Source organism: Vidua chalybeata, chromosome 2 (genome assembly GCF_026979565.1).
Source record: "Vidua chalybeata isolate OUT-0048 chromosome 2, bVidCha1 merged haplotype, whole genome shotgun sequence".
NCBI classification, from domain to species: domain Eukaryota; kingdom Metazoa; phylum Chordata; class Aves; order Passeriformes; family Viduidae; genus Vidua; species Vidua chalybeata.
Genome location: NC_071531.1, coordinates 111,195,732 through 111,221,974, shown reverse-complemented (window position 1 = coordinate 111,221,974; position 26,243 = coordinate 111,195,732). Strand labels below are relative to the sequence as shown.

The 26,243-nt window shown below is 44.8% G+C and overlaps 1 protein-coding gene across 1 annotated transcript; it reads left to right on the top strand.

Annotated features, from left to right (window-relative positions):
- Nucleotides 1–816: 816 nt before the first annotated feature.
- On the top strand, nt 817–24,618 carry GJA8 (gap junction protein alpha 8). Its single transcript, XM_053934931.1, has 4 exons — nt 817–882; nt 1,360–1,453; nt 18,894–19,074; nt 22,901–24,618. Exon 4 carries the CDS (start codon nt 22,911–22,913, stop codon nt 24,108–24,110), a length of 1,200 nt encoding a protein of 399 aa, XP_053790906.1. The 5' UTR covers nt 817–882; nt 1,360–1,453; nt 18,894–19,074; nt 22,901–22,910; the 3' UTR covers nt 24,111–24,618.
- Nucleotides 24,619–26,243: the final 1,625 nt, after the last annotated feature.

Below are 26,243 nucleotides of genomic sequence, written 5' to 3'. Positions count from 1 at the left end.
TGGGCTGTCTCTGCTCTTGCCATGTGGAGTTAATGGTCACCATGACAAGGATGGATGTGGGATATTTTTGCTCTAACAGCATATATTGCCCTGTGAGCTGGTTAAACCTCCTGTTCTTTTGTGGGACTCAGCTCAGGGACCGTGGGTGCACAACAGAAATAAATTTCTCATGAGCTTGTTCACCTTCCCCTGAAAATCTGGTGGAAAAAGACTTAAGTCCTAATCAAGCTGCTAGTCACAGCAGGTTTCCCAGGCCTTTGGGCTTGCCTGAGCAAGGGGCTAATTTCTGTGGTGTGTATGCCAGGCATGCTGCTGGGGGCTCTGCTCCAGGAATATGGGAGTGCTTGCCTGGGAAAGAAGTCACTTCAGGCAGCAAATCTTTCCTCCCTGGAAGGGAATGGTGGGCAGGCATGAAGCAAGCAGGAGACACGTCCATCAGCGTGTTTGAGCAACGAAAAATCTCTTAAGCCCTCACCGAGGAGCCCGCGGGTGTTTCATAAGAAAAAATTTGTTTTCTGCAGGGCTGGAGTTGTGACAGCTGCCAGTGGAGATGGGGTGGATGGATGGATGGACAGGAGGCTGCGCAGCGAGAGGAGAGGGTGAAAGGTGCCTCCTTCCAAGGCAGCAGCTGGTGAGAAGGAGCCTGGGCTGCTCAGTGTCACCACACACGTGGGCCGTGGGGAAGCGTGAGCCCAGCTCCAGTCCTTGTCAGTGGCACCTCGTTGACTTTTAGCGCTTCCTTATCGTGTCCGTGCTCACCTCGCGCGGCGCCGATAAAATGCCACGGCCGGGGTGATCTGCTGAGCAGCCCTGCAGAAAACCTTGCAGAACATGGGAGCCTGAGCTGCCAGAGACCAGCCCGGGGCTCCAGGGCACAGCAAGGTAACAAAGGAACGCTCCGAACCTGGGACAAGGCGAGGGCGGGATGATCTCCAAGGTGTACGCCACGGGACGGGCACGGCAGCAAGTGAATTTTGGGTCAGAATAGGGGTTTGCAAAAGTTGGGCTCGCTGGGACTTTCCCATACCTGGCAGAGTTGGAAGGGGAAGCCATGTGAAGTGATTGCAGAATGTTAGTTCTCTATAAACAATAGAGTTGGGAAGGAATTCCCAGGGTTTGTTTTTTTTGGTCTTTTTTTTTTTTTTTTTTTTTTTTTTTTTCCCTTCTTTTTCTTTCTTCTCCAGTAATAACATTTCTTTCTCTTGAGATATTAAGCACCTAAGTACTTCTGGTGCTTTTTTAGTTATCACTAAAAAAGGGTATTATTTTCCCACATGTTACTGCTACCTTACCTCTAGGCCTACCTGCGGGCGCACAGCAATTTTTAAAGGTAGTTTTAATTAATTTTTTTTTTAACAGGGGAGCAACTTGCAGTGATACACTTGGGAGAGTCCTCTTGATGGGTTTGAACTGAGGGCCCCTGAATATAAAACCCCGAGCATCTACTGAGCAGGTATGTAATTTCTGAAACCTGTAACTGCTGCCAAACTGGTGAACAGTATCTTGCCACTACAGGAGAACAATGAAACCTGACTGGCTGAAAAGAAGAATTTTCCTTCTGAGTGTGAAACTTAGATTTTTTTTTCCTTTATTTTAATTTTATTTTGTTAAAAAAAGAAATTTAAATGGTCTTAAACTTAGTGTCCTTCTTCCTGAACTGGAGAGAAAAATCTATGATGCCAGAGTTCCTTGCTGAGAAAAACCTCTAAAGTTTTTACCACAGAACATGGGGTCAAAATCCTTTACTTTTTTTCATGGTTGAAGTTTTGACTTTACCTTTTTATCCAAATATTCTAAATGATTAAAGATGAAACAAGGGACTTCTTTAGAGAAAGGAATTACAGTTAACAACAGAAACTTGCAGTGAAATCAATGAAAGGTTTCAATTTGACTTGCTGTTCTTCTTTTATGTCTTATTCAGAAAATAGGCTTATGCAGCTCTTGGTGTATTTTTTTTCTTCTTTGGCTACAGCTCTACTCTGTACTATGTTATTCACTGAATGTTATTAACCCAAGATCTCTTATATAGCACTGCTGTTGGAATCATCCCTGTAATCACTTCCACATCCTGCAAACTTGCAGAGTGGAGCAAACTCCTTCCATATTCCCTGTATTGACATGAGCTTTGCCAAGTTCTTATTCTCCAATACTTGCTTGGATACCTCAAAGTTTATTTTCAAAATCATTGTCCCAAAGCTCTTCTCACAGGAATATCTAGTGTTGCCCCAGTCACCTTTAGGAGTCTCTTACTTTTTTCCCATCAACTTTGATATTTTCTGTGCTTTTGAAGTGTTCTCTTCTGCTTTCTTTTGTTTCTGCCCAACATCTTGTGCTAGCATCTCTTTATTTCAGAGCCTCACCATTTCTCCAGTCTTCCATCATCCCCCGCCAACATCTGGAACTCTGTGTGGGAAACCTGGGCCTTTTCCCAAGACCAGCACTCTTCATCACCCCCAGCACTTCTGCTCTTCTCCCTGACAGTGACACTCAGATCCCCACACCTTTTACTGTATCTAAGCCCTGCCTTGCATATGAACCTATGAAATCTCATCATCCTCTGAAACCTGACTTTCTGCCTATACAGTCTGATTGAAAAGCTCCTCTATGCCTCTTTTCCAAGGCTTCAAAATTTATTATACTGCATTTCAATACTGTTGGTAATTTTCATATATTTTTTTGAACTCTGTTCATACTAGGCAGGATTCAGACCATGACACCTTGAAAACAGCGAGTAACTAATTCCCCTTGACATGAATACTGGTTGTCTGCCCAGCTAGGAGTTGGGCAAGGGAACACTAAGCTGTTTGATGCCAGTGTGCCACCTGGCACCCACTGTTAGCCCTTTGAGAGCAACACTTGGATTCCCAGTGCTGCTGATGCCACTTTGTCTCTGGTCTCTGTCAGTAATACCCTCAAAGTCTGTATTTTGTAACAGCCTGAGGATGGTATATAGCTCTTACTTCTCTCCACTGGGATCCCTCTGCCAGGCCTAGATCTCATTCAGGTTTTTCTTTGAAATTTTAAGGAGCTTCCACTTCAGATTTGAGTCAATTTCATTCTAGAATGTGCTCCAGCCTGAAGGGCAGAGCCTTTTGTCCAAGACACTTGAGGTCAAATGGAGAAAGTGTTGATCTTGACTTTTTTCTTCTTTTTTCCTACATTCTAGTGAAACGTCCTAATTAGTGGCCTATTGGGCCACATCACCACCAGCCTGACTTACTATAATTTTATCACTTTTTTCCCTCAAGTGCTTTATGACACCTCCCCTGCATTTTGTACATACACCAGGAAAGACAGCAGGGTGGTGGGTCCCATTTTCAGGTGGATACAAGTGCTACAGGTAGGTGTGAGATATTCATGTCCTTATGAAACCATGCCCTCAGCAACTATTTTTCCATGGATATCTGATTTGGCATCCCCTAAAGGTGCTGGTATTTGCTGGTGCTCCTCTGAGGCACCCAATGCCAGCCACCTCCACTCTTTGTGCAGCAGTGAGGGGATGTGAGCCACCAGCTGAGCTGCTCCTGTTTGCTGCTGACCTGGTGAAAAAAGTTCACCGTGCCAGCAAAAAAAGAGAGGAGGAGGAGGAGGAGAAGAAAAAGGGAATAGAGAAAATAAAAAGCAGAGCATTAAGTTAATGAAAGTGAGGGAGCGTTTCTGGTATTATAGTGTTGCCAGAATTGGGTTTCTTTAGTTCCTGCTGTGCTTTGCTAAAAACAAGTCTAGTTAGCAGCAGCAGATGTAGCAGCTGTACAACTGTCAGGGGAATGACAGAAGCTATGAGAACTCCATGAATTAAGCAGATTCTCTTACTTTCTTTGTGTGGAGGTCTTAGAAGTGGAAGTTTTCAAAGTGTGTCCTGCTGGCTGCTTGTGTCAAGTGATTGGGATGTTATAGAAGGTGAGAGAAGGGTGCAGCAAGCAAGATGCACAGTATGTTTTCAGTCAGGAAAAGGAGAGCATTTCAGGAATGGGTTACTGGAGCTGCTGGGGGATGATGGGGTAGCTGGGAGGAAAGATGTAGCTTGGGAGTAGACACTAATGTTGCAGAAATGGGGATGGGAATTCATGCAGCTAAGAATAAATGCTTTTATGAAAAGGATACTGGTGGTTATTTGGTAACCAGAAGCTTAAAGGATCAAAGGGTTTAGGAAGACCTTTTGACTTTGCCTTGCCCTTCCCAAAAATATATCATGGCTGTGTGGAAGGTTGCCTCCCATCCCTTCTTAGATGTTAATCACCCCCTTCAGTATAGGTGGCCTATCAGATTGCATAGGCTGGGTAAACACTGGGATATGTGATAGCATATTTGCTGGGCTGCAGGATCTAAAGGTAAGGCTGATATCTGGAATGCCAAGATATTTGTGAGGGGAGGCGGGATTCCTGCTCTCTTCAGCTGCTTGCCCTCCAAGTGGAAGGAGAAGGCATTTCAAATTCCTTGCAAGCTCCAGGCTATAAACAGGCTCTTCCTGTATGGAACAATAAGGACCCTAACAGTACTCAGGAGTTGTCTGCTTTTCTGAACAGGTCTAATACAACTGAGATATGCTTTTGTGGGGAGGATGAAGCTCATCACTTGTGGGGACAGAAGTGCCCAGTGCTACTGGTGTAGATCATCCAAGAAGATGGTATTGAAGAGAGAGTCATGGGGCAAAGAGGAAATCAAAGTCCCATCAAGCTTAAGCAGACAGACAGAAAGGGGAAGGAGTCAAAACAAAAAGAAAGCAGGAAAGAGGATGAAAATAATTAGGCAAAGGTGGGAGAACTATTAGCATTGTTTTGTACAATGGAGAAGTGGCTCAGCCATGAAATACACTCCATAAACACTGTATTTTTTCAGCTAGCTAGGCTAAGGGCCTCTGTGGGGGCAAGTACACAAATGATGTGTCCCCAGGCCCTGCTGCTCTCTCAATGAAAGTAGAATTTATCACCTATATAACGATCCTGAATTCATCTGGGGGGAGGTGCTGTGGCTCTAGCGTGGTCTGGCTCCTCTGTATCAGATTTCTGAGTAAGCCTGTATTCCCCAAAGTAGTGTGTAGGTTGATATGAGCAAGGGAATGCATTTGGTATTTTACTTTGTGCATCACAGGGCAAGTGCCACATGCAGTAGTTATGGATGCTGTGTTTATCCTTACTCCTCTGGCTAGCTTGAAGACACTGGTGCTGCAGCTTGAGTCTCTGAAGCTGTTTTAGCATGTAGGCTTTTGGCATAAAAGATCTCCATGGGTCTGTCACCACAGGCCACAGCCATTCCTTGGGGTGCAGAGTTCGCAGGGTGTTGGTGCTTTGGAATTATTTGTAAGGCATTGCTCTGTTTTGCCTGGTCCTAGACAGGGGACTGAAGTGAAGGTTACTAAAATGCAAACCACTTGGGTGATGCAGGAACAGAAGTGTCCCTTATAGCTAAACTAAAATTTCCTAGGAAGTAGGTTGTTCTCACACTCATCAGCTATGACAGGTGGAGGAAAAGTGCCTGTCCAGGTAGGACCTGTTTCACCTGGACCCTTTGTTTACACAGAGCAAAACCATGGGATTTAATACCTTCTTGTACAGTGATCCTACAGTAAAATGTGAAACTCAGATATTCCTGTAGGTACAGACTATGTGACCCTGTCCCAGATAGGAAATCTGCATGGTAAGACTGCCAGATCCATGAGCCCTTTTTCCTCCATGGGATGAAATTCCTTTTTTTTTCCATTGTGAATCTTACCAGCCAAGGGTGTTGCCTCACCTTATTCATTAGCCAGCTAGTGTTGGTGTAATTAGGGGTTAAGTAGTTAATCTCAAAAAATCCCTTGGAAGTCAAGGAATCCATATATTTGCTTATTTGTAATTTGTATACTGCCTCTGAGGGAACCAGGCATGGAAATGTAATCCCATATTTGTGTATTTAACAACTGAAAAGATTATATGAGAAGAGATTTGGGTATACAGCATTATAAAGAAAACTGTGACTGTCTAAGCTCCTGATCCACCTCCCCTGTTGCAGGTCATGCATCTCCCTGGTGCCCAGTCCTGTGGAAATCCTATATTTCAGTGTGCATTGAGGCTGTTTTTTAATGACACAGGATGGAGCTGAGAGTGTGCTTGTTTTTGTCCCAGACAGAGAGGGGAAAACTTTCCTCATTAGGGTCCTGTTTGTGGTAGGCTCTACAGAAACACTCATCAAATGTTGACTTCGCTTAAAGCTCTGGGAGTCAAATTACACGAGGTAGGCTGAGCCAGGAATAGGTGGTGCTGCTACAGCGCTTCTAGAGAGCTTTGTCGTTGCTGTTTTTTTGCAGTGCAGATGTTAGGACTTCACGGGGAAACCCATCAGTGCTCCAAATGGGTGGAGATGTGTAGTTGTAAGGAGGAGTAAACGTTGGAAAGTTGGTCATTTGTGGCTCAATGCTATTGAGCAAGACAGCAATTGATCGGTAGGAATGACCTAAAAAATCAGTGATCTAAAAAAAAAAAAAAAAAAAGAAAAATCCCAGCCACAAACAAACAAACAAAAAAACCAAAAAAAAACCAACAACAACAAAAAAAACATTACTGCAATAATCTGGATGACTCAGAAAGATGGGGCCAAGCATAACAATAGCTGCTGTAAGTCACAAGTCAAAGAATTAGGAATACAGGCTACATTTTTCAGTTGGCAAGTTTGTCTCAGGAAGGAGTGGGGGCTGGTGCACCTCACTGGCTGACTACAGAATTCCAGGAGGATGCTGTAGCTGGGGAAACTCATGCAGATTTCAGTAAATAACCTCAAACTGAATGGTTCTAGGAAGGGCTGAGTGTATGTGTGTGTGTGATTTAGCACTAACATGTCACTTCCCATGTACTCTGCTTAGTGCTTTTGTTGGTAATTCCTGGATGAAAGAGGTTTCAGGGACAATGCCTGAGGGTGTTAAAGAATTGGAAATGTGCCTTCCAGTAAAAGAGGTTGAAGAGGTGGAGTGAAAAGGGAAAGCTGAAGGGTAACTTTTTCAGTGTCTAGGTATACCTACAAGGAGAAGAAACTTCCTGTGGTCTAGCAGACTGAGGGGCATTAAGACCCAAAAATAGGAATGTGAAACTGGATTAAAAAAACCCCAAAAGATTATGTGAGAAAAAGCACTATTTTTTAACATCATCTGTAATTAACCACTAGAAAAACTCAGTGAGGCTTTGGAGGATCCTTCCCACGAGGCTTTAAAGTTTGTGGCTGGATTTTTGTCACAAACTGGACCCCTGTAGAGATAGGAACGATTTCTGCCAAGGTTTCTGACGCAAGTTTGTGAAGATGTGGGTCTGGATGACATCATGCCACTTCTTGCCACATCGTGCCACTTCTTCCTGGCATTACAGTCAGATGTTGGCTCACAGCTGTTGGCAGCTCTGGGGTTAAGAACTGGGACCTGGGACCTCAGGGCAAGAGGCAAAGGCATTCCCCCTCTCAGCCCAGGCATTGCTCCTTTTCACCTTGCCCTGTGCAAACCCTCACCAGTGTTTGCTTCACCTTTTTATTGGATAATGTTGCACTGATATCCCAAAGTAAATGAAGCTTCATTAGTGCCCAGTGAAGTGGTCAGTGATGACTAATTGTCATCTATCAATGGTGCTTTAATTATCTTCTAGCCAAATCAAGACATTCCTTTTACATACCATCATCTATGGCTCTGTCATCCATTTCAAACTTTAAACCTTGTTACTCTCTTGTATTTCTTAGCCAAACTAGAATGAGTTTTTCCTTCTGCTACCTCAATGAACATCATAATTTTTTTTTTTTGGTGGAAAAGCTATATTCCCATGATGCCAGGGAATATATTTGCTTTATTTCTTACCTTATTCCCTGAAGACTTAAAACTTTGTCAGAGGTCAAGTCTGTGCCTGTGGAAGAATCAGAGGTGCAATGTGCCATTAGAAATGAGGTCTGAGAGCAGGAGAAGAATGGGTGTCTATGTGGGTGGAGGCTGGGACAGCATCAAGAGGTGCCAGCAGAGGCTCTGAGCCTTTGCACACAGCCAGCATGGCCAGGTCCTTGCTGTAACAGTGACAGAACTTCCTAGGAAACACAATGGCCACTTGCGAGCCAGCCCTAGCCCAGGGCAGCAGAGGAAAGCCAGGCAGGGCAGCAGGGCTGGCTGGGCGGGCGTGTGAGGATCTGTGGATGTGGCTGTGTGGGGTGGGAAGCTTTTTCCTCCTGTGACTTCACCTGGACTGTGTGCCAACCTCGGCACACAATGTTATCGCTGCAGGCCAGCGCGCGGTCAGGACGGCTGTGCTCGCACACGGGCCCCGGGAGACTTTCTCCAGGCCTCGCAGCTTTTGGCTTCGATGGCTCTTGCCAGAAACATGCCACGGCCCCATTCTGTGGTTTTGTTTCCAGTGGTAGCAGAGCTAGCTGTGCTTGTGCTAGGTGCCACCGAGGTGGAGATCTGGTTGTGAGGAGTAAAGGTGAGAGGTTTTGTCAGGACCTGAAGCAGGGACCTCTGCTCTACCCCACCCCTCTCTGGCAATCAGGGCTGCTCTTGGCTCTTTCCTTATCCAGGGCTTATTGCTGTGCTAAACAGCTGAGTTAATGAGTCATTGAGAACACTCTGTCCCTGCTGCATGGGGACTTTGCTGCCTGGATGGAAGTCCTTCCCAAGAAGCCCATTCCCCTCTCTGTAGCAAACAGAGCTAATGAAACCTCTTGGGTAAATAAATGCAGTCCTTCAGGGCTCAGGCCCAGCCTACGGCAGTGGTTTCCATGGGTCAGGGGTGAGTGATCTGCCTCCAACCATCTTTACTTTTGTCACTGTTAAATACCTTGCCTAAAAGGGAGAGTTGGGCCTGGATCATCAGGATCTCTTGGCAGTTTCACAGATCTCCTTTCATGGCAGTCTACATCTTCTCTCCAAGGACAGTCTACATCTTCTCTCATGGCAGTCTCTATCTTCTCTCTAAGGACACATTGTAGATTAAATGCTGCCTCTAGAAGTCCCAGCTTCAGCCGGCCCTCTTCCCTGCACTGGAAGAAACCCTATATTGTTTATTTTGCTCTATTGTTCCACAAATGAGACCTTTCTACCCAGACAAGCTCAGGCATCCTTTCCTTAAACAAAGAACCTTTCCTTAAATTCTTTGGCAGACTTTGTTTTTCCCAGGACTGATGCTTCGAAGACACCCATGTTTTCCATGCTTTGACATCCAAAGAATGCAACAGCACTGGACTAGTTTGCAGAAAAATGGGGTGGCTCCAGCCTTTGACATCTGAGATTCATCCTTGACTGGTCTTTGGCATCAGGGATATGCAAGTGTCTGTCTCCAGGTGGTTCAGAAGCCTTTGTAGGTTCATCAACAGCCCTCCAGGACTGGTGTTTGTGCTCCAATGGAGTTGAAATGGTGCAGTACCAAACAGGAGGTTGCTGGCACCCTCATGCTGAGTAAGAATCCTCAGGATGATGCAGCACCTCACCACTTGTGATTCTGCTTTCTGGGCTACCTCACAGATCATAAATTATTTTTGGGAGGTGGACTGGAGATGAGCAAATTTGAGCCCTTAAAATGACATACCAGCAGCCCATGTGTAGATCTGCAGTCTCCTGTGATCAGTACAAGGTAAGATGGCAATTCTGGGGGGGTACCTTGACACCTTCTTCATTTAATCTGGCAGGTAGGCATTGAAATAAGCTGGCTTATGAACCAGAAAATAAGCATTATTTTTCTAATTTGATGAATTAGGGCTCATGGAGAACACATAACAGGAGCTTTTGACAGCAGAGGGCTTCCATGAACAGTGGAGGGTAAACCAGGCAGGACTGAGGTGTGCCCACCTTGCCTCTATGTGTCAACCCTAAGATGTGCAGTGGGAGTTCATGCAGTCCTCAGCTACCCACAGCTCAGAGCCCTGCAGGAAGTCACTGCTTCCTGGGACAAAGTTCTCCACAACAGAGCTACAGCTGGTCTCCCTGCAGAAGGGCAGGAACTGCCCTTCCCTTCCCTGTGCTAAAGCAAACCCAGTCTGTGTTTGTCCAGCCCTCTGAGCCATCAGGTGTGCTCTAGATCTGCAGTCTCCTTTTGCCTGACCCCTCTCCAGGACTTGGTGACTTTTGTAAAATGTTTGATGTTTTCTTCCAGGTTATTGACTAAAAATATCCTGATGCCAGACACCCTCCAGGATCTTGGTACAAACACACTACAAAAAAAAAACCCCAATCACTTCTAGTTCTCAATTGTGTTTTGGAACAAGTCTGATAGGTCACTTATAGTCTGTTTTAATGACTGCTGTCTTATTTTTATGCCAAGCAAGTTCTTTAATCATAGTGCCACATGATAGAAGGGAAAAACTGCCTTCCAGGATCTCAAGTATATTGTACCAGCTTTGTTATATTTAACAACTGTACATGCAATTTCCTCAGAGAAAAATAGGAGCACAGTTCAGTAGGGGTGAATTTTCTATAACCCCATGTTGGTTGCCCCTAGTTATATTTCCCTCTTTTTATTCCCTGTGTTCTTTGTTAGCCACTTCATTATTTAATTCAGGTCTAAGATCCTATCACAGGTCTGTAGTTACCTGTGAGTAATTATGAGATAATTATAAAATATTTATGCCCTTCTACATAAGTCTTTAAAAATGCCAGACTATGGGATTTCTTCTTCTCCTCCAGGACTTACCCATTGCACCAAGAAGTACAGAAGATCAACATAATCATGGAATTATGTATGCAGCTTATGAAAAAAAAAAACCCAAAACTAAAGAAAGTTAGAAATTTTCAGTGCTGGTACCTAGTCCTGATGATTTAAAATGCCTGATTTAGTAGGTGGTATTTAACTCCTCTGAGGTACTGCAAGAATAGACATGTCAGTAACGAGGTCTTCATCAACTACTTTCTTTCCTCTCAGCAGTAGGATAGGAGCATTTATTGATTTCTGTTGTGTTCTCTGCATTGTTATTGAGTAATCTAAGATTTCCATCTGATAACAGATCAATACTATGAGTCAGACTCATTCTGGTCTTAATTGACTTTTTTAAAAAAAGACCTTTGTCAGTCTTTTTTCCCCCCTTTCACCTCCATCATATTTTTTTATATTTCTTATCTTCTAATTTATATTCAGCTCTCTCATACTGCTTGTTACATGTGTAATACTTTACTTACTTTAAGCTGCCTCATTTCAATTTTACATCAGGTTCTGTTTTTCAAGTTGCACTATTCTTTCTTTATTGGGGAGTTGTGTATTTTTGGTGCCTCATAAATGATTTTTAAGCAGTTGCTAGTGATTATTTATATTTTTGCATTTAAATACTTTTTGTGTTTGTTTAGCCCAGAATTCTCTTCAGGGCTGGGAAACAGCACTTTTTAAAGCAACATATCTTTTTAAAGCATTGCATTACCAGTTTGGACCTCCTTCTGCTTTCATATGAGAGTGCAGCGAGCTGGGGATCAGTGAACTTGCTACCAGCCTCTCATTTCTGCCATCACTTCAGCCACCCTGATAAGGGAAATATAAATTTTGTTCAATTTGGATTTAAAGTTTGCCAAACGAGGAAGATGTTAAGAACATTTAAAAACCCCCAAGGCTGTTTATTGAGTCAGCAACATGGTCATGTGTTAAGCTAAGCAGTAACTTAATTTTTTTTCTTTGGTGAGTGCTTGAGTAACCAGTGCTGCCATATTCCAGTATTTCTTGGTTATCCATCCAAATCATCAATCCTGTTACTGGAACACCAACTCACAAAAATTGAATACTGATAACTAGGAAATTGTGATTCAAAGTCACAAACAAGCTAGCAAGTACTTTTATTTTTGCCCCACTCAGTCTGTCTTAGGGCTATACCTATTGATTTTAATATTGTCTTACAAGCCATGCCAGCATTTATTCCAATGTCTTACAGCTGTAGTCCCCTGGGAAGGCAAAGCCTTGATGAATATAAACTGGAAAGGAACACCACAATTGTATGCAGCTAAAGAGGATGTACTGGAATGGACTTGACTTTCTATATTGTGTTCCTGTAAAGGAGGGCACTGCAGTCAGGGCTGCAGCTGCATAAACTCAGCACTGCTCAGGGGGAGTAGAAGCCCACCAAACCTGCTGCACCCTGAGCCAAAGCAGGGGGGCAAAGAGAAGAAATATTAGAGCTTGTGTCCGTGCTTCAGAGCTTTGGGGACTGGAGAGACACAGCCCATTAAAAAGCATGCCTACGTTTTGCTGGGGAGATACCTGTAACAGCTGCATTCACTGGGATGGTGTTTATCAATCAGACAACAATGGGGCCTCATAATTCAGGGCATGTGGAAGAGTATTCTACAGTTGCTGTGCCAAGATGAGATTTAGAAGTTTGCCATAGAATCAGCTCCTTAAAATTCTGCCAGGTTTCACATAGGACAGGGGACCCCCAGAGAGTCTTCATGCTTCTTTTAAAAGGATCCCAACATGCTTTAAACCATATTCCTCCTGAGAATATCATATTCACTGAGCAGTAACAGGGCTGCAAGGGATTGAAGCTTGCTGGAAATAATGAAGAAAAAACTCTCCAGGCCACTCCAAACCGGAGAAGCCCTTTGGTTCTCCCACCTATATTTTCTGGCAGGTCTGTACATAGATAATCCTTGCCTCCCTCCATCTGGCTGTTTATTAGTTTGAAGCCAAATTGTCTCAGTGAATGCTGAACACCTCTGAATGAATGATGTATCTATGGACAGGTTGTCTTCTTGATCAGGAAATGAGAATGACTGGCTCAACAGCTTCCAAGTTCAATAACCTCCTTTACTTAATGAATTGCTGAGGCATGAGAGGCTTCCGTTCCTTGCTGGCATCTTTTACACTGTGCCCAAAGAAACAATCATATCAGGCTCAGGAAGACTGAAAGGGCAGGGAAACAGGAACCATCCCCACGGATGTCCTCCCCAGAGAGGCTGGGAACGTGCTCTGCTGTGGGAAATGGGAAGCTGAGGTCAGCCCAAGTGCACAGCAGGTATGCACATCTCTTGGGATGGGAAGGAGAGATAATGGCCTGCTTTGCCATCCCCATCCCTGGCCTGGCCTGCTGGTGAGCTCTCCTGGGCCACCTTCACACCCCGTGTGCAGAGTGCACCTCCACTGGGTGGTTCCGTGGTGTGAAAATGAAGGCAGGGAGATAAAGGTGGAGAGTGGGTGGTGACAACGCTCCTGAGAGCCCTGAGCCTACCACTCAGCAAGGCAGGCCTTGCTGGTGTGAGAAGAGCCCAGAAGAAGAGAGAAAGGAGTAGGGAATGAGCCCCCATCAAAAACTGGAAGGCAAAAAACCCCATGGACAGTGAGGTAACAGGATGCTTCCAAACATACAGACTTGTTCCCATCTTTCAGAAGCTGTGTCCCTTCTAGCTCCTTCTGCCTGGGAATGTTAAGAGATTGTACAAAAAGTCTTGATAAAACAAACATATGGAGATCCCCTCAAGAGGCTGGGAGATATTATTAGCTCCTCTTTTACTGGCAGGCCTGGAGCAATTAATTACCAGAAGTATTATCAGGTACTTGTCACTGCTTTCCCTGGATCCACTTCACATAGCCCAGATTGGCTGTAAGCAACATGTTCCCTGACTGGCCTGATACCTCACAGCTCCTGATAGCAGCTCCTCTGCTCCTCTCCTGAGGATCTCAGCACTGGTGGAAGGGCCATAACCTCGAATATATGCTGAGAGAAATCTGAGTCCATGGACCACTTAAGTATGCAGCGTGCCTGTATTTTTATATCTTCTCAATGATGTGCTCCACCTCTGTGACCAGGGGGAAAGTTTTAGGCAAGAGGCAGAGAAAGGTACAGGTAAGAGGAGGTTATATGGGGACCTAGGGAAAGGCACTTTGTGTATAATGCATGTTTAACCATTTACCTATGAGCTCCAGGCCCTGTCCCAGCGCTGCTCTTCAGAAATGCCATTGCAGATGCTCTAAGAACTTAGACTTTCTAACCAACACACTCTTGTAAAGGTCTGTGCTTCTAGAATTAGCCTGATCAGGTTTTAAGTGAAATTATGCTGATCCATGAAATGTGTCTAAAGGAGTACTCTTCTCTTCCTGGTGCTGCTGCAGTAGCACAGCACCCACATGAGAATTAATCTTTTTTGCCTTACTTGTTCTTTGTGCCTTTAATGAATTTTTACTACTGATATAATTTTAGTGAAGTTTCTATTATCAACCATGTTATTGTTAAAGGGAAAATCATGCAGGTCAGCTGGTATACCTGTGAAGCATTTGCTGGGAAAGGGAAGCAGGTTCAGGTGAAAGCACAGAATTTACTAGTCAAAAAGGTGCTTTGTCAACAAAGTTTACACTGAGTCTATAGGTAAAATTAGAGACATCAAAATGATCTTCATGCCGGTTTAACTCCGTTTAACCATTGTAAAAGTAAAAAAATCGTATTCAGAATAGTCATTACAGCACCACCTGCGTTTGCCGTGCTTGGCTTTGTATCTGCAGACGAAGTTTAAGAAATGAGCGAAGCGGAAGGTGGGGTGTAGCCCGCAGAAGGCACAGCGTGCCCGTGGCGCTGTTGGTCCCGCACAGCATCCCTGGGTGCCGGCGCATGGATGAGAAGACACCGCCCGCTAGCGGCCCGGGCTGCGGGAGCCGCCGCCGCACCGGGACACGGTGCGTGGCCCTGGGATAAAATCAGCACCTCTGGGAAGGGCTGGGCTGGGCGAGAAAACACGGCAAATTGGTTGAAATGGGGTTATGGTGAGGAAACCCCTCTAAATCTGCAGCACGTTCAGAGCCGTCGCTGGAGGCGAAGGACGCGTTTGGGACTGCCCTGGAGGTGCCCTGGGGACAGCCGTCCTCGCAGGGCGGCGTGGGGACACCTGGGCTGAGCAGGACAGCCCCACTGTGCTCCTCACTGCCCCAGCTAATTACCCCACTCCGGAGGAGATCATTAACTCGAGTGGAATTCCTTGCTGGCACAGCCAGCCTGCTCCCAGGTCTGAGTGTCCCCCCAGGCTGGGTTTTCACAAACCCACAATAGTGGCAAGATACTATTTCTTGTTGTTTTTTTTTTTTAACTGAAAATATTTCTCTGAGGCTTCTTCAGGTCTTTGGTCCTACCCAAAACCATAGAGCCAAAGACCTCAGAAAGCCTCCCTCTCCCTGCTTGTTTTTCTGCTTATGAGGTAAGATCATCCTTAACAGATGTTTGTTTACCTCTTCATAAAAACCTCCTGTGATTCTACAGCCTCCCCAAGCAGTGTGCTGCTGTGCTTTGCTATTCTTGCCATTGCAAAGTGTTTTTCTAATGTTTAGCTATATCATTTTTATTGCAAATTAAGCTGATTATTTCCTCTTCTACTTTTGGTGAATGTAGGGGACAACTGTTTAGTCTCTCCACCCATTATAACAAACGTTTATGTCCTGGAAGACTGTTATCATGCCTCCCCTCCCATTGTTCTTTTCCTAGAGAAAACAAACTCAATTATTTTATCCATTCCTTATAAGTCATGGGGTTTTTTCCACCTCTCTTATCATTCTGCTGTTCTGTTTTGGACTTTCTCCAACTTGTCTGCATCTCCTGTAAAATGTAGTGCCTGGGAGTGGACACACTGTTCCTGCTGGGAGCTCAGCAGTATCAAGTAAATGCACAAAATAATTGCTTCCGTTGCCTTATACACAAAATCTGCATTAAAGCACCTCAGAATGAGATTTGCCCTCTTCTGTGGGGATCTCACTTAACAGACACACATTGGGTCCCACCCCAGCTCTCTCTGCTGGACTAGTCACAACTGAGTTTGGAGCAGCACACCTGGTGTCTGTGCAGCCACCTTTCCTGAGCTGGATCTTGGTGCAGTCACCTCTGCAGAGGCAGCCCAGCTCCCCAGTGTCTCACATTCCTCTCAGATTCCAATCACTTCAGCCTCCTGGGGACTGCTGACCCCCAGCCCAGCTGTCATCCTCCTCCTTTTGTCCTCTAGTCTGTTGTCCAAGACACTCAAGGAAATACTGAAGAGCCTTGGAGGCAGAACTTCAGGGACACAATTCTCCCAGCTGGAAAAGTGAAACCCTGATAATTACCCTTGATTATGGTACTTCAACCTGTGTGCCTTCTGCATGGTGACTCTGCTTGCTGCCCTGGGAGCCTGTAATCTAGATATTTTCAAAGTGTTCACTGAAATCAAAGTATTTTACATCTACCCTTTCTTCCTCATCTACCAGGCCTGTTAGTCAAAGAAGGAAATTAGCTTGGTTTGACATGATTTGTTCTTCAAAATTCCCTGCTGATTGTTTCTTATCAGCTTATTGTTCTTTAGCTGCTTATAAATTGATTGTTTCATAATTGGTTCCAGTATCTCTCTAGGTATCACAGTTAGGCTGACTGGCCTGTAATTCCCCAGGTCCTCCTAGAACAGTAATTTTCAGAGAAGAACTGCATTTAACAGATATTGAAAGACATTCCACTTTTGCCCTGCTTATCTTTATTGTCTAGTTTGGTTCCATCCCTTAAATTAAAAACATGTTTCCCATTAGTATTCATCCTTCTCTAGAGGCTCAGCACAACTCAGCCCTATCTTCACCTCTCCTGTGTTCCTGTCCTCCTGTTACATGCTTCCCCAATTTTCTTTCTCCTTGATGCTTTATATCTTCCTCCCTCTCTTTTCTTAATGGTCTGCTTGCAGCTGCCTAGCAAGATATATTCCCCAGCAATTCATATCCACCGGTGCCTGGAGAGAGTCCTGGAAAAATCTGTGAGCCTGGCCCTAAAAATGCAGGCAGTGACATTTGCCAGGCTTGCAGGGACATGGTAGGGTCTGCTTGGAGACTTGTGCGGGGCTGGCTACACTTTACATGATTTCTGAGACCAGTAGGTGGCAGAGAGATGATAAAATCTGGGAGAATGATCCTGGTGATGAGAGGATAGATCACTTTGGCTCTGGGATGGACAAGGACACATGTTACTAGAGAGCTGGGTGAGTGTCTGGCAGAGGAGAGTGCTGGGTGAAGGTCCCAGCTTCTTGCAGGGAGGCTGAATGTGCCCAGTGTTCAGCCTCAGCCACGAGTGAGAGGTTCATGTGCTCAGCAGAAGAACAGGAAGCGTGTGCCACTTCCTAGCTAAGCAGATCCCCAGAAGATAACTTTGTTTGAGGGAGGGGTATCGTTATCCAGGGTTGTGCTCTATATAATTGCACAATCTGCTATCATGCATGAACAGAGCTGTTCAATAGCATGGCCCTGCCTTGTCCTGACATCATGTCTGTGTTGGAAATCCGTTTGGAATGAAAAATCCCACATTCCCCAAGTGACCTCGTAGTCTCTGAGCAAAAGGCTGAGTTGCAGTGGAGACTTCACAGACTCAGTGGTGCCAGGGACAGAAGCTCAGTCGCCAGCCTCAAAGCAGATAAAGGTTGAGAAGTCAGCAATGAAGCAAACTTCTTTCCAAAAGAAAATAGTATTTGAAAAGTGCAGGAGATGCCCATGATTCTTTGAAGGCAAGAAAAGTCCCAAAAGCAAGGAAAAGCCACTGTGAGTTAACAGTGGTAACTTTCACTAGCTGGTACTATTTTTAGCACTGTTTTTTGGGGATGAAAGTACTCAGCACATCTACAGGTTGCCTAATGATAACATAAATACCAAGGTACACAGGTTGAAAGTGTTTGCCCTTCTCAGTCTGGTGCTGTCAGTGCTGCAGTTCTTTTGTAGACTCAGTGACTGTCACATGCTGCACGTGAGGTCCAGTCTTCTCGACCTTTGCTTTTATGGTCTCTACTCCTTCCTTTCACAGCCACTGCTTTCATGCTACAAAGGTAGCCTGACTTCCAGCATCACCCTGGTGCCTAAGAGAATCAAGTCTCCTTCTTGCTCTTCTCATGCTCTGCCTTCTCCTCTTCATGCCCTTCTTGCACTTCTTTGCATAGCCCCAGTACAACAGTAATTCCTCACTGCCCAGCTTCATTTTCATTTAGACCCTTTTTCTACAGAAGGAGGAGGCCCTAGTGAGCTGGAGAACCTGACCCAGAGCTCAGTGGTGCCTTTATAAAAGGCCTCCAGATGAAGGGACTCTGATTTTCCACAAACCAGAAATGTCCTGCAAAACTGGGTGTGCCCCATGCTAAAGGCTCTGCACTCTGTGACACCAAAGAAAGGCAGCTCTGATCATTTGGATGAAGGTAACACAGACCCAATAATCACAGTCTTCAATGTAATTTCTGCATCAGTTGCATATTGCAAGCTGTTCTGTAACTTGTCAGGCAATGTTTGATATTTGGATAGTGTTAGCAAAAGGCAGAGAGAAGGTTAATGGGAAAGGTCTCTGACAGTAGCTGGATGTAATTTAGAGATGGACTACAGCCATGTAGTTACATACCAGATTTGGGGTTTGGCTCATTATATTAGAGAGAAAAAGCCTAGAAAGGGATGTGCACATTCAGCTAGAGCTTTCCAAAAAGATGGTTTTGGTTTGAAAAGGAATGGGCAGTTTAACATCTGAACCACCTGCCCTCTGTGATGCACCAGCCTGCAGACACTCTCTAAAAGTGCTGGATGCTGGTGGCACTGTTTAGTCCTCCCTCTCTTACTGCTTTCCAGAGAGGGGTTGAGGGTGGCAGTGATGACCACTCACTCATACATTGATACTAGTTTATCTCAATAGTATATAACAAAACAAATCAACAAAGGTGTTGTTTCTTCCTCCTTACTCACCTTGCTCCTCTCATTTATCCAACCATGCCTTTTCTTATTCATGTCGTGTTCTTAGAACTTGTGAATTCTCCACTGGGTGTCCTCTCTCCAGGAAGACTGTTCCCATGCTTTATGTAGCATTGGGCTAAAAAATGTTCTGCTACTGCTTCCCTGTTTAGGAGAGTGATTTCTTAAGGTGTTCAGAGTATGACTTTCAGTCCAATTACCTGCATTGAGGGTGATTTTTCTTTTGTGTCTCCAGACTTGCAAAATATGACTCTTTTCTGTCTCTCACTTATGCCTTAGCTCTTTTGAAATCCACTTTGAAAATCATCATCCCTGCATCCAGTTGTGCTTTGGACCTTGGGGCTCTGCAAATCATCCTAAAAGCTGTTTGGGAAGACAACTCCTGAGATGAAGCTCTGAACTTACATGGACACAAATGCCCAGAAACACAGAAGAGTGGCCTGGAACTGTTGGTCTGAAGGTACAAAATTTTGCAGCCCTCGTGTTTTAATATCTCATTCGAATGGCAACATTTCTGGAGACAGAATGTCTCCCAGTGCCATTCTGGGAAATTAAATTCAGTGCTGAGTTTGCATAAAGAGAGAGGAGAGGTAGTTGCTGCTTCATCACTTTATGAACCTGGCATCTGTATCACTGCTTAGCAAATCTTGCTTCCAGTAATCCTCTTTTTCTTCAGAGCTGAGCACCAAGAGCACATTCTGAGCAATGCCTCCAGAAAGACTACAAAAACCATACCTCAGAGTAAGGTTATAGCCTTTGACTTTTAATTAAAACTCTCAGGGCATTTAGTTGTACTTGTGGATGCATTACTGACCCTGTGGTTCCTCTATTCTCTGGCCTCTCCAGCATTTTTGCAGGTGGCTGGTGGTAGGCGAATGTGCCTGGGGTAACATTCCTGTGTGCTGGGCTGCTGGAATTCAACTATGCTCCTTAACAAAACAGTTTGGTTTAGACATTCTTGATACATGTGCACATGCAAGATGCATTTGGGGGAAAAACTAAGCAGAGCTGAGACACTGAGAGGTGAGGTTGTAAAACTGGTGTTTCTCAGCTTTGATTAATATTGACTGTTAATCTTGCTTTCCCATTCTGCTGCTTTTTCCAGGTAAAAGATGTTAAAGAGCAGACCAAAGTATCTGACAATGCCAAATATAAACCCAATACTTCAGTATCTGCCTGAAAATCAGTAATGCAACTTGTCTGTCAGAGCTGGGTGTAGGGTAACAAATTAATTCAATTAATGCTGCCACTATCAGAGATGTTGGCGTTCCCTTTTCACCTGCCACACCACACCACCTAACAACCAGCGAGTGTGGACACACACTGTGCTGAACCACAGTGGAATTGCAGAGATGCTTTGGTCCCTGCTTAACTGAGCAAACTCCCATTTATGCATGTATTAGGTTTTCACTGCCTGCTGCCTGTTCCTCTCCCCCCTCTGCTTTTTCATGTTCAGTGGACTCTCCTCTCTGTGTCTCTGCCTCTCTCTCTATTTTTTTCTCCCTATTGTTCCCCACGTCACTGACTGTCACTCACTTCATAAAGCCGTCTGGCTCGGAGCTTAAATATTGCAGGGCAACTAAAACCCACCATCAGAGCCAATTCAGTCATATCTGCTCAGTCGTGCGACAAGATTGGGGCTTTTAGGGTAGGGAAGAAGAGAGACAAAAGTTCACTCTTCCCTGCAGAGTGCCAAGAGAGGAGGGGGACACATTTCTTCGGTGGAGCCTCTCGCAGCGGCAAGTTGCTTGCTCAACATCCTTAACCTGTTCGGCCTCTTTCGCCGGTAGCGTGCGCAGGTTGCGACGTCTGGGAGCGCAGGGTGGGGGACTGCAGCCAGCCCGGGACAGTTCAGAACATCAATCTGTTGACTCTGAGAGGGCTTAGGCAGAGTCCTGCTCTTTCCTCGTGACAGGCAATTTCAGGGGAAAGGTGGCTCCCTAAATACTTCGCTTACCCCTTTTTTTGAAGCTGGAGGGGCCGACTGCTTTGCAGGTGGAATCCCAGATATTTGAACTGGTTGTGCTACTCCTCATCCATCCACCCAATATTGTTGCTCGCAGTTGGACTGACTGAGCAACCTCAAACCACTTCACTTGCAGAAAACAGAGGGGATGGGCATGGCAGAGTTGTGAAGAACGTGGCCAGCTGGAAGTGATCTCAGGGAGGGCTTAGGCAAATGTAGCAAGCTGTGAGCAAGACGTGTGATGGAGTTAGACAGGAAACATTTTCCCTTCTCTTGTACAGTGAGTTTTCTGCGTGATGAGGTTTATCACACCTAGAACGTCGCTCTTGCTTGCTGCAGTGGAAATGCTCAAATGGTAGCGTAGATATCAGTGTGACTCACAGGGAAAGAAAGGGATGGAGGTAACTGAGGTGCCTGGGGGACAACAAAGCTGGTACTGTGTGTAGTCATGATTTTTACAGAGTTGCACGTGATTAGTAACTGTCGGGTGTACTTTGCTCTGTGAATTTGCAGAAAGAGGATGTTTAAATCAGTTTAGATAATGTATGTAAACAGCATAATCTTCCACTAGACTTGTTAATGTAAGCGCTGACATTAACACACTTCTTTACACGATTTTAATGACTGAGAAAGTAGCAATTTTCCTTGGTGATTAAATTATATGTTTGCCACTTATGTATGCGAGGTGTTTGTGCAAGCTGAAGGAACTGTGTTCTGTTCTTCATTTTCTAACATGCGTGTCCGGGGTAAAACCATTATGAGGTTTGAATGCAAGGAATATGAGTCCATCTTGCTTTAGCAAATGCCATCATAAGTTTGTGGGGGTTTTTTTTTAGGTTTTTTTTTGTTGGTTTTTTTTTTTTTTTTGACTGAAAATTTGTGAAATTCCCCTGAGACATAGAATTCTCAATATTTTGTGTGTTTGTCTATGTGTGACTACGTACACAGAGTAGTTGAAACAGACTGGTATGCGTTGGTGTGTCATAACATATGGCATTACAAATATATCCCAGTGGTATCTGAAGGAGGAGGGAAGTTTAGAGACTCAGATTTTCATGCTGTTGACTGTACCTTCCTTTTCTGAGTGCTTGTGTATGTGTCTGCATTTAGGGAACTATAGATGGAGGTAGTATCTAAGAGATGAAATTCTAGATCCCTGTGAACAGCTATTTTATGAATAATGTTCCCTGTTTCACTTGTCATGCTCTACAAGTTGGTCTTTCTGGGCCACTGTAATATTCCACATTCCTCAGAGACTTCAGACTGCTGTGATGTGTTAAATCAACCCATACAAAACAACTTTCATCTCTATTTTCCTCATTCATAAATCTTCCCTTGCCTGAAATTATAAAGTGGGAAGTTCAGGATATGCAGAATGAAGCCCTGACCCAGGAATAATTTCTTATAATGCAAAAGTAATGACATATCTCATATTTGACTTGCATTACTTGAAAATGGTTGACTGCCTTAGCTTTCCAATAGTGTACCTGCAGCTGGCTTCCAGCTCTATGTTAGCTTGAGATAGTGGCACTGACATTTTAGAGACAGCAAATAGCATTTTAGGTTTCAGTAAGAGTTGTTTTCCCAGATGTTTTCCCCAGGTTGTTTCCACTGTCAGTGTGGCAACCGACTTCAGAAGGGAATGCAAAGAATAGCCCCAATAGCACCAAATAATTATATTGCATATAACATATTCTATATAGCAAAACTAATCTATATAGTAGTTGTTAAGCTTATACAGCATTACTACCACAGTAATGATGTTGTAATTGCTGTTCTTACCTAACAGTGATTGCTAAAGCAGAATTGACATTTGCAACCTAGAGAGAATTCAGGTTTGTTTAGGTGCAAGATGGGCGCAGATTCGAGATCTGTTCAACCCATGCGGGGTTCTGGTGCAGAAGTATTTGTGTGCTTAAAAGCTTCATCCTCTCTTCCAACCACTGCAGTTGCCTGCTGATAAATCTGTTCCACTGTATTGCTGGTGAGTGTTTGTACGTGTACAAAATCTAAGCAGACTCAGAGAACTGAGCCTATAAGGTGCCACAGAAGACTCTCATCTGCAAAAGGAGATAAATATACTCCCTGGCTGAAAAGTAATTGCCCATTTAGAGCCATGGAAGGAAGAATTTAGCAGGCAGCTTGCTCTGGCTTCCCAGCCCTTCTCCTGCTAATAAATCATTGTGAACAGGCAAATCAGCAAGCAAGCAACTGCCTGCCTTTCTGTTCTCGATGCAACAAAAGACATCAGCAGGAAAACCTGAAATCTTTAAAATTTAGCATAATTTGTGGTCTTTCTCTTTGTTTTTTCTTCCCTTAGACCATAAGAAATGGGTGACTGGAGTTTCTTGGGGAACATTTTAGAGCAGGTGAACGAGCAATCCACTGTCATCGGGAGAGTTTGGCTTACGGTGCTCTTCATTTTCCGCATCCTGATCCTGGGCACGGCTGCCGAGCTGGTGTGGGGAGACGAGCAGTCAGACTTTGTGTGCAACACCCAGCAACCTGGTTGTGAGAACGTCTGCTACGATGAGGCCTTCCCCATCTCCCACATCCGGCTCTGGGTCCTGCAGATCATTTTTGTATCCACCCCTTCACTAATGTACTTCGGGCATGCTGTGCACCACGTCCGCATGGAGGAGAAGAGGAAAGAGAGGGAGGAAGCTGAGAGGCGCCAGCAAGCTGAGGTGGATGAAGAGAAGCTGCCCCTGGCTCCAAACCAAAACAAAGGCAACAACCCTGATGGAACCAAGAAGTTTCGCCTGGAAGGTACTCTCCTGAGAACGTACATCTTCCACATCATTTTCAAAACCCTCTTTGAGGTGGGATTCATAGTAGGTCAGTACTTCCTGTATGGCTTCCGAATTCTCCCCCTTTACCGCTGCGGGCGGTGGCCCTGTCCCAATCTTGTGGACTGTTTTGTCTCCAGGCCCACGGAGAAGACCATCTTCATTATGTTCATGCTGGTGGTGGCTTCTGTGTCCCTCTTCCTCAACCTGGTGGAGATCAGTCATTTGATCTTGAAAAGAATCCGGAGGGCTCTGAGGAGACCGGCAGAGGAGCAGCTTGGAGAGGTCCCAGAGAAGCCTCTCCATGCCATCACAGTCCCTTCCATCCCAAAGGCCAAAGGCTACAAGCTGCTGGAAGAAGAGAAGCCGGTGTCCCACTATTTCCCTCTCACGGAAGTAGGGGTTGAGCCCAGCCCCCTTCCATCAGCCTACAATGAGTTTGAGGAGAAGATTGGAATGGGGCCACTGGAAGATCTCTCCAGGGCATTCGATGAGAGGTTACCATCATATGCGCAAGCGAAGGAACCAGAAGAGGAGAAGGTACGAGCAGAGGAGGAGGAACGAGAGGAGGAGCAGCCAGGGCCTCAGGAAGAGCCAGGGGTGAAGAAAGCAGAAGAGGAGGTGGTGAGAGATGAAGTGGAAGGGCCTTCAGCACCTGCTGAACTTGCCGCTGATATGAGACCCCTGAGCAGGCTAAGTAAAGCCAGCAGCCGGGCCAGGTCAGATGATTTGACTGTATGAAGGTGCAGGATGCGGGGAGCACATGGAAAGGAAAAGGTTGAAGAGGAAAGGAGAGATAGAGAAAGAGAAAGAATCAAAAAATATTTTTAAGCAAAGTGCTAAAATGGCCACTTGAATATTATTTCCTTTTATGATTCTCAACTGGAAAGGTACTACCATGGTAACAGTGCCTTATTTGCCCCGTATGTCCCTGTATTTCCCACATACCAGCTCACTCCTTACAGTAATATCTACACTGTGCAGATAACTGATGTATTTTAAAGCCTAATATGGCAGTGATACCCAAATGTCACCACTGTGATCATATTTACTGAAAGCCTTGTGTTCCACATTTCTCTAGGAATGTGGGGCGGATCTGTCTTTCAGCCAGTGAGGGGAAAGGCTGATCAACAACTGTATCTAGTCTTTCTCTTTCTGTTTCCTCCTATGGCTCACTGAGCAGATCTCCCCTTTGCTGTTGGCATGGAATTGCAGTTATTTAATTCACAAAGTGAATTCTATGCTTAGCATCAACACAGTAAACTACTAAGCCAAACTTTCCTTCTTTATTCAGAAAATAAAGGCAAAAATGTTCCAAATTTCTCTGTGAATGCATATCTGAGTTAGGCAAATATATTTTCCCTGGTCAAAAATATTTCTGCTCTTCAAGTGACACTGACAGTGGGCAAGGTTAACAGTAGCTCTCTACTAGGAGTTAGCAGATGCCCATAGATGCATTATTTGTTCCCAAGAGGGTCATCCAGCCCTGAGACTAGTTCAGAATACTGGAAAGAATAAATTCAAGTGATATTTTTTACTTGTAGCCTTGTGACTTAAAGATTTGAGACTAGATTTAGCCAAGCAAGAGGGAAAAATCTTCTGAGAAAGGAGGGGACAGCTACAGCCCCCAGAGCATGAAACCAAATACAAGCCTTCACGGTATGATCCTGACAAGTGTTCAGTTCCTGGAGCTTCCAGGCTCCCAGGCACTCAGCAAATCTCAGGTACAGAGTCCTGAAGGCACCTGTGAACCTAAACCAGGGGTCTGGGTAACTATGTGACTTTTTAAACTTCTAAACACAAAACTGGTTGGTCAAGTTTGAAAAGACTGATATGGTAAAGGTCTTTTGACAGCCTTTGTTTTTAATTTGACAGACAGGAGCCATTCAGTGGGCTACTTCTCCATTAAATGCCAAAGTCTCGGTCAAGTAAGACAATGCCTTTCAAAAGATGATTTAGACCTTTTGTGCCTACAGGTCTGTACAGAACTCTCAGAGACTCAGAAACAATTTTTTTACAGAAGGCAGAAAATGATGTGCTTGCAAATGTTTAGATGTCTAATATAGATTTCTAATTTTAGGACTACAGCAGCAACTCTTGGCTGGGACAGTGCAGCAATGCTTTTAAAAGCTTCAGGTTAACAGCTATGTCCCCCCAAAACTAAGCCCCATGCCAAAAAAGTGCAGGTATGCGCTCTGCTCTGCTCTGCAAACCTCAGACCCTGCCATCTCAGCAAATTCTTTCTGCTGGGCTGCAGCCCATCCCATTGTTCCCAGGGCAGGCTCTAATCCGGGTCAGGGAAAAAAAGGTCTTTGGCACAATGCATCAAACTCATCTCGCCATTAGCTAGAAAAGACCCCCTTTGGCCTCCCATTGTAGCAGGTCTGACTCAAAGCCCAGGAAAGGCAAATGGGTGTCTGTGAGAGCCCTGGGTAGGCTTGGGCCCTGTCCCAGCCCCAGAACAGTCAGTCCTGTGGCTCCTGATCCAACCCCTTTGGTGGAATTCCTTGCCTGGCCAATAGCTGTGAAGGTGGCTGGACTTCACTACCTGGTGACAATAAGCTGTACATATGTAGAAAGTTTGTAGGGTGCATTGGGATTTTTCAGTGCCACAGAGGTGTCATGTATTGTGGGGTTCTTTTTTTTGGTTTTTTTTTTTTTTTGGTTTTTTTTTTTTTTTTTTTTTTTTACACTATTCATCCTTTTGCTCCTCTTGGGCCTGTGTATTTTCCCAAGGTTTGCAGCCTGAGGTCAAAACCTTTTTTTTTCCTTAGACAAAGGCTATTGGGTATCCTTCCTTGTGAAGGAAGACTGGAAGGTCCCTCCTCAGTTTTGGGAAGGAATATGACAAAGCAACACATGCAGAGAGAGAGC

What these genes read in the sequence shown, in the direction of transcription:
- GJA8 (XM_053934931.1), top strand. Translation starts at nt 22,911, where the DNA reads ATGGGTGACTGGAGTTTCTTGGGGAACATTTTAGAGCAGGTGAACGAG.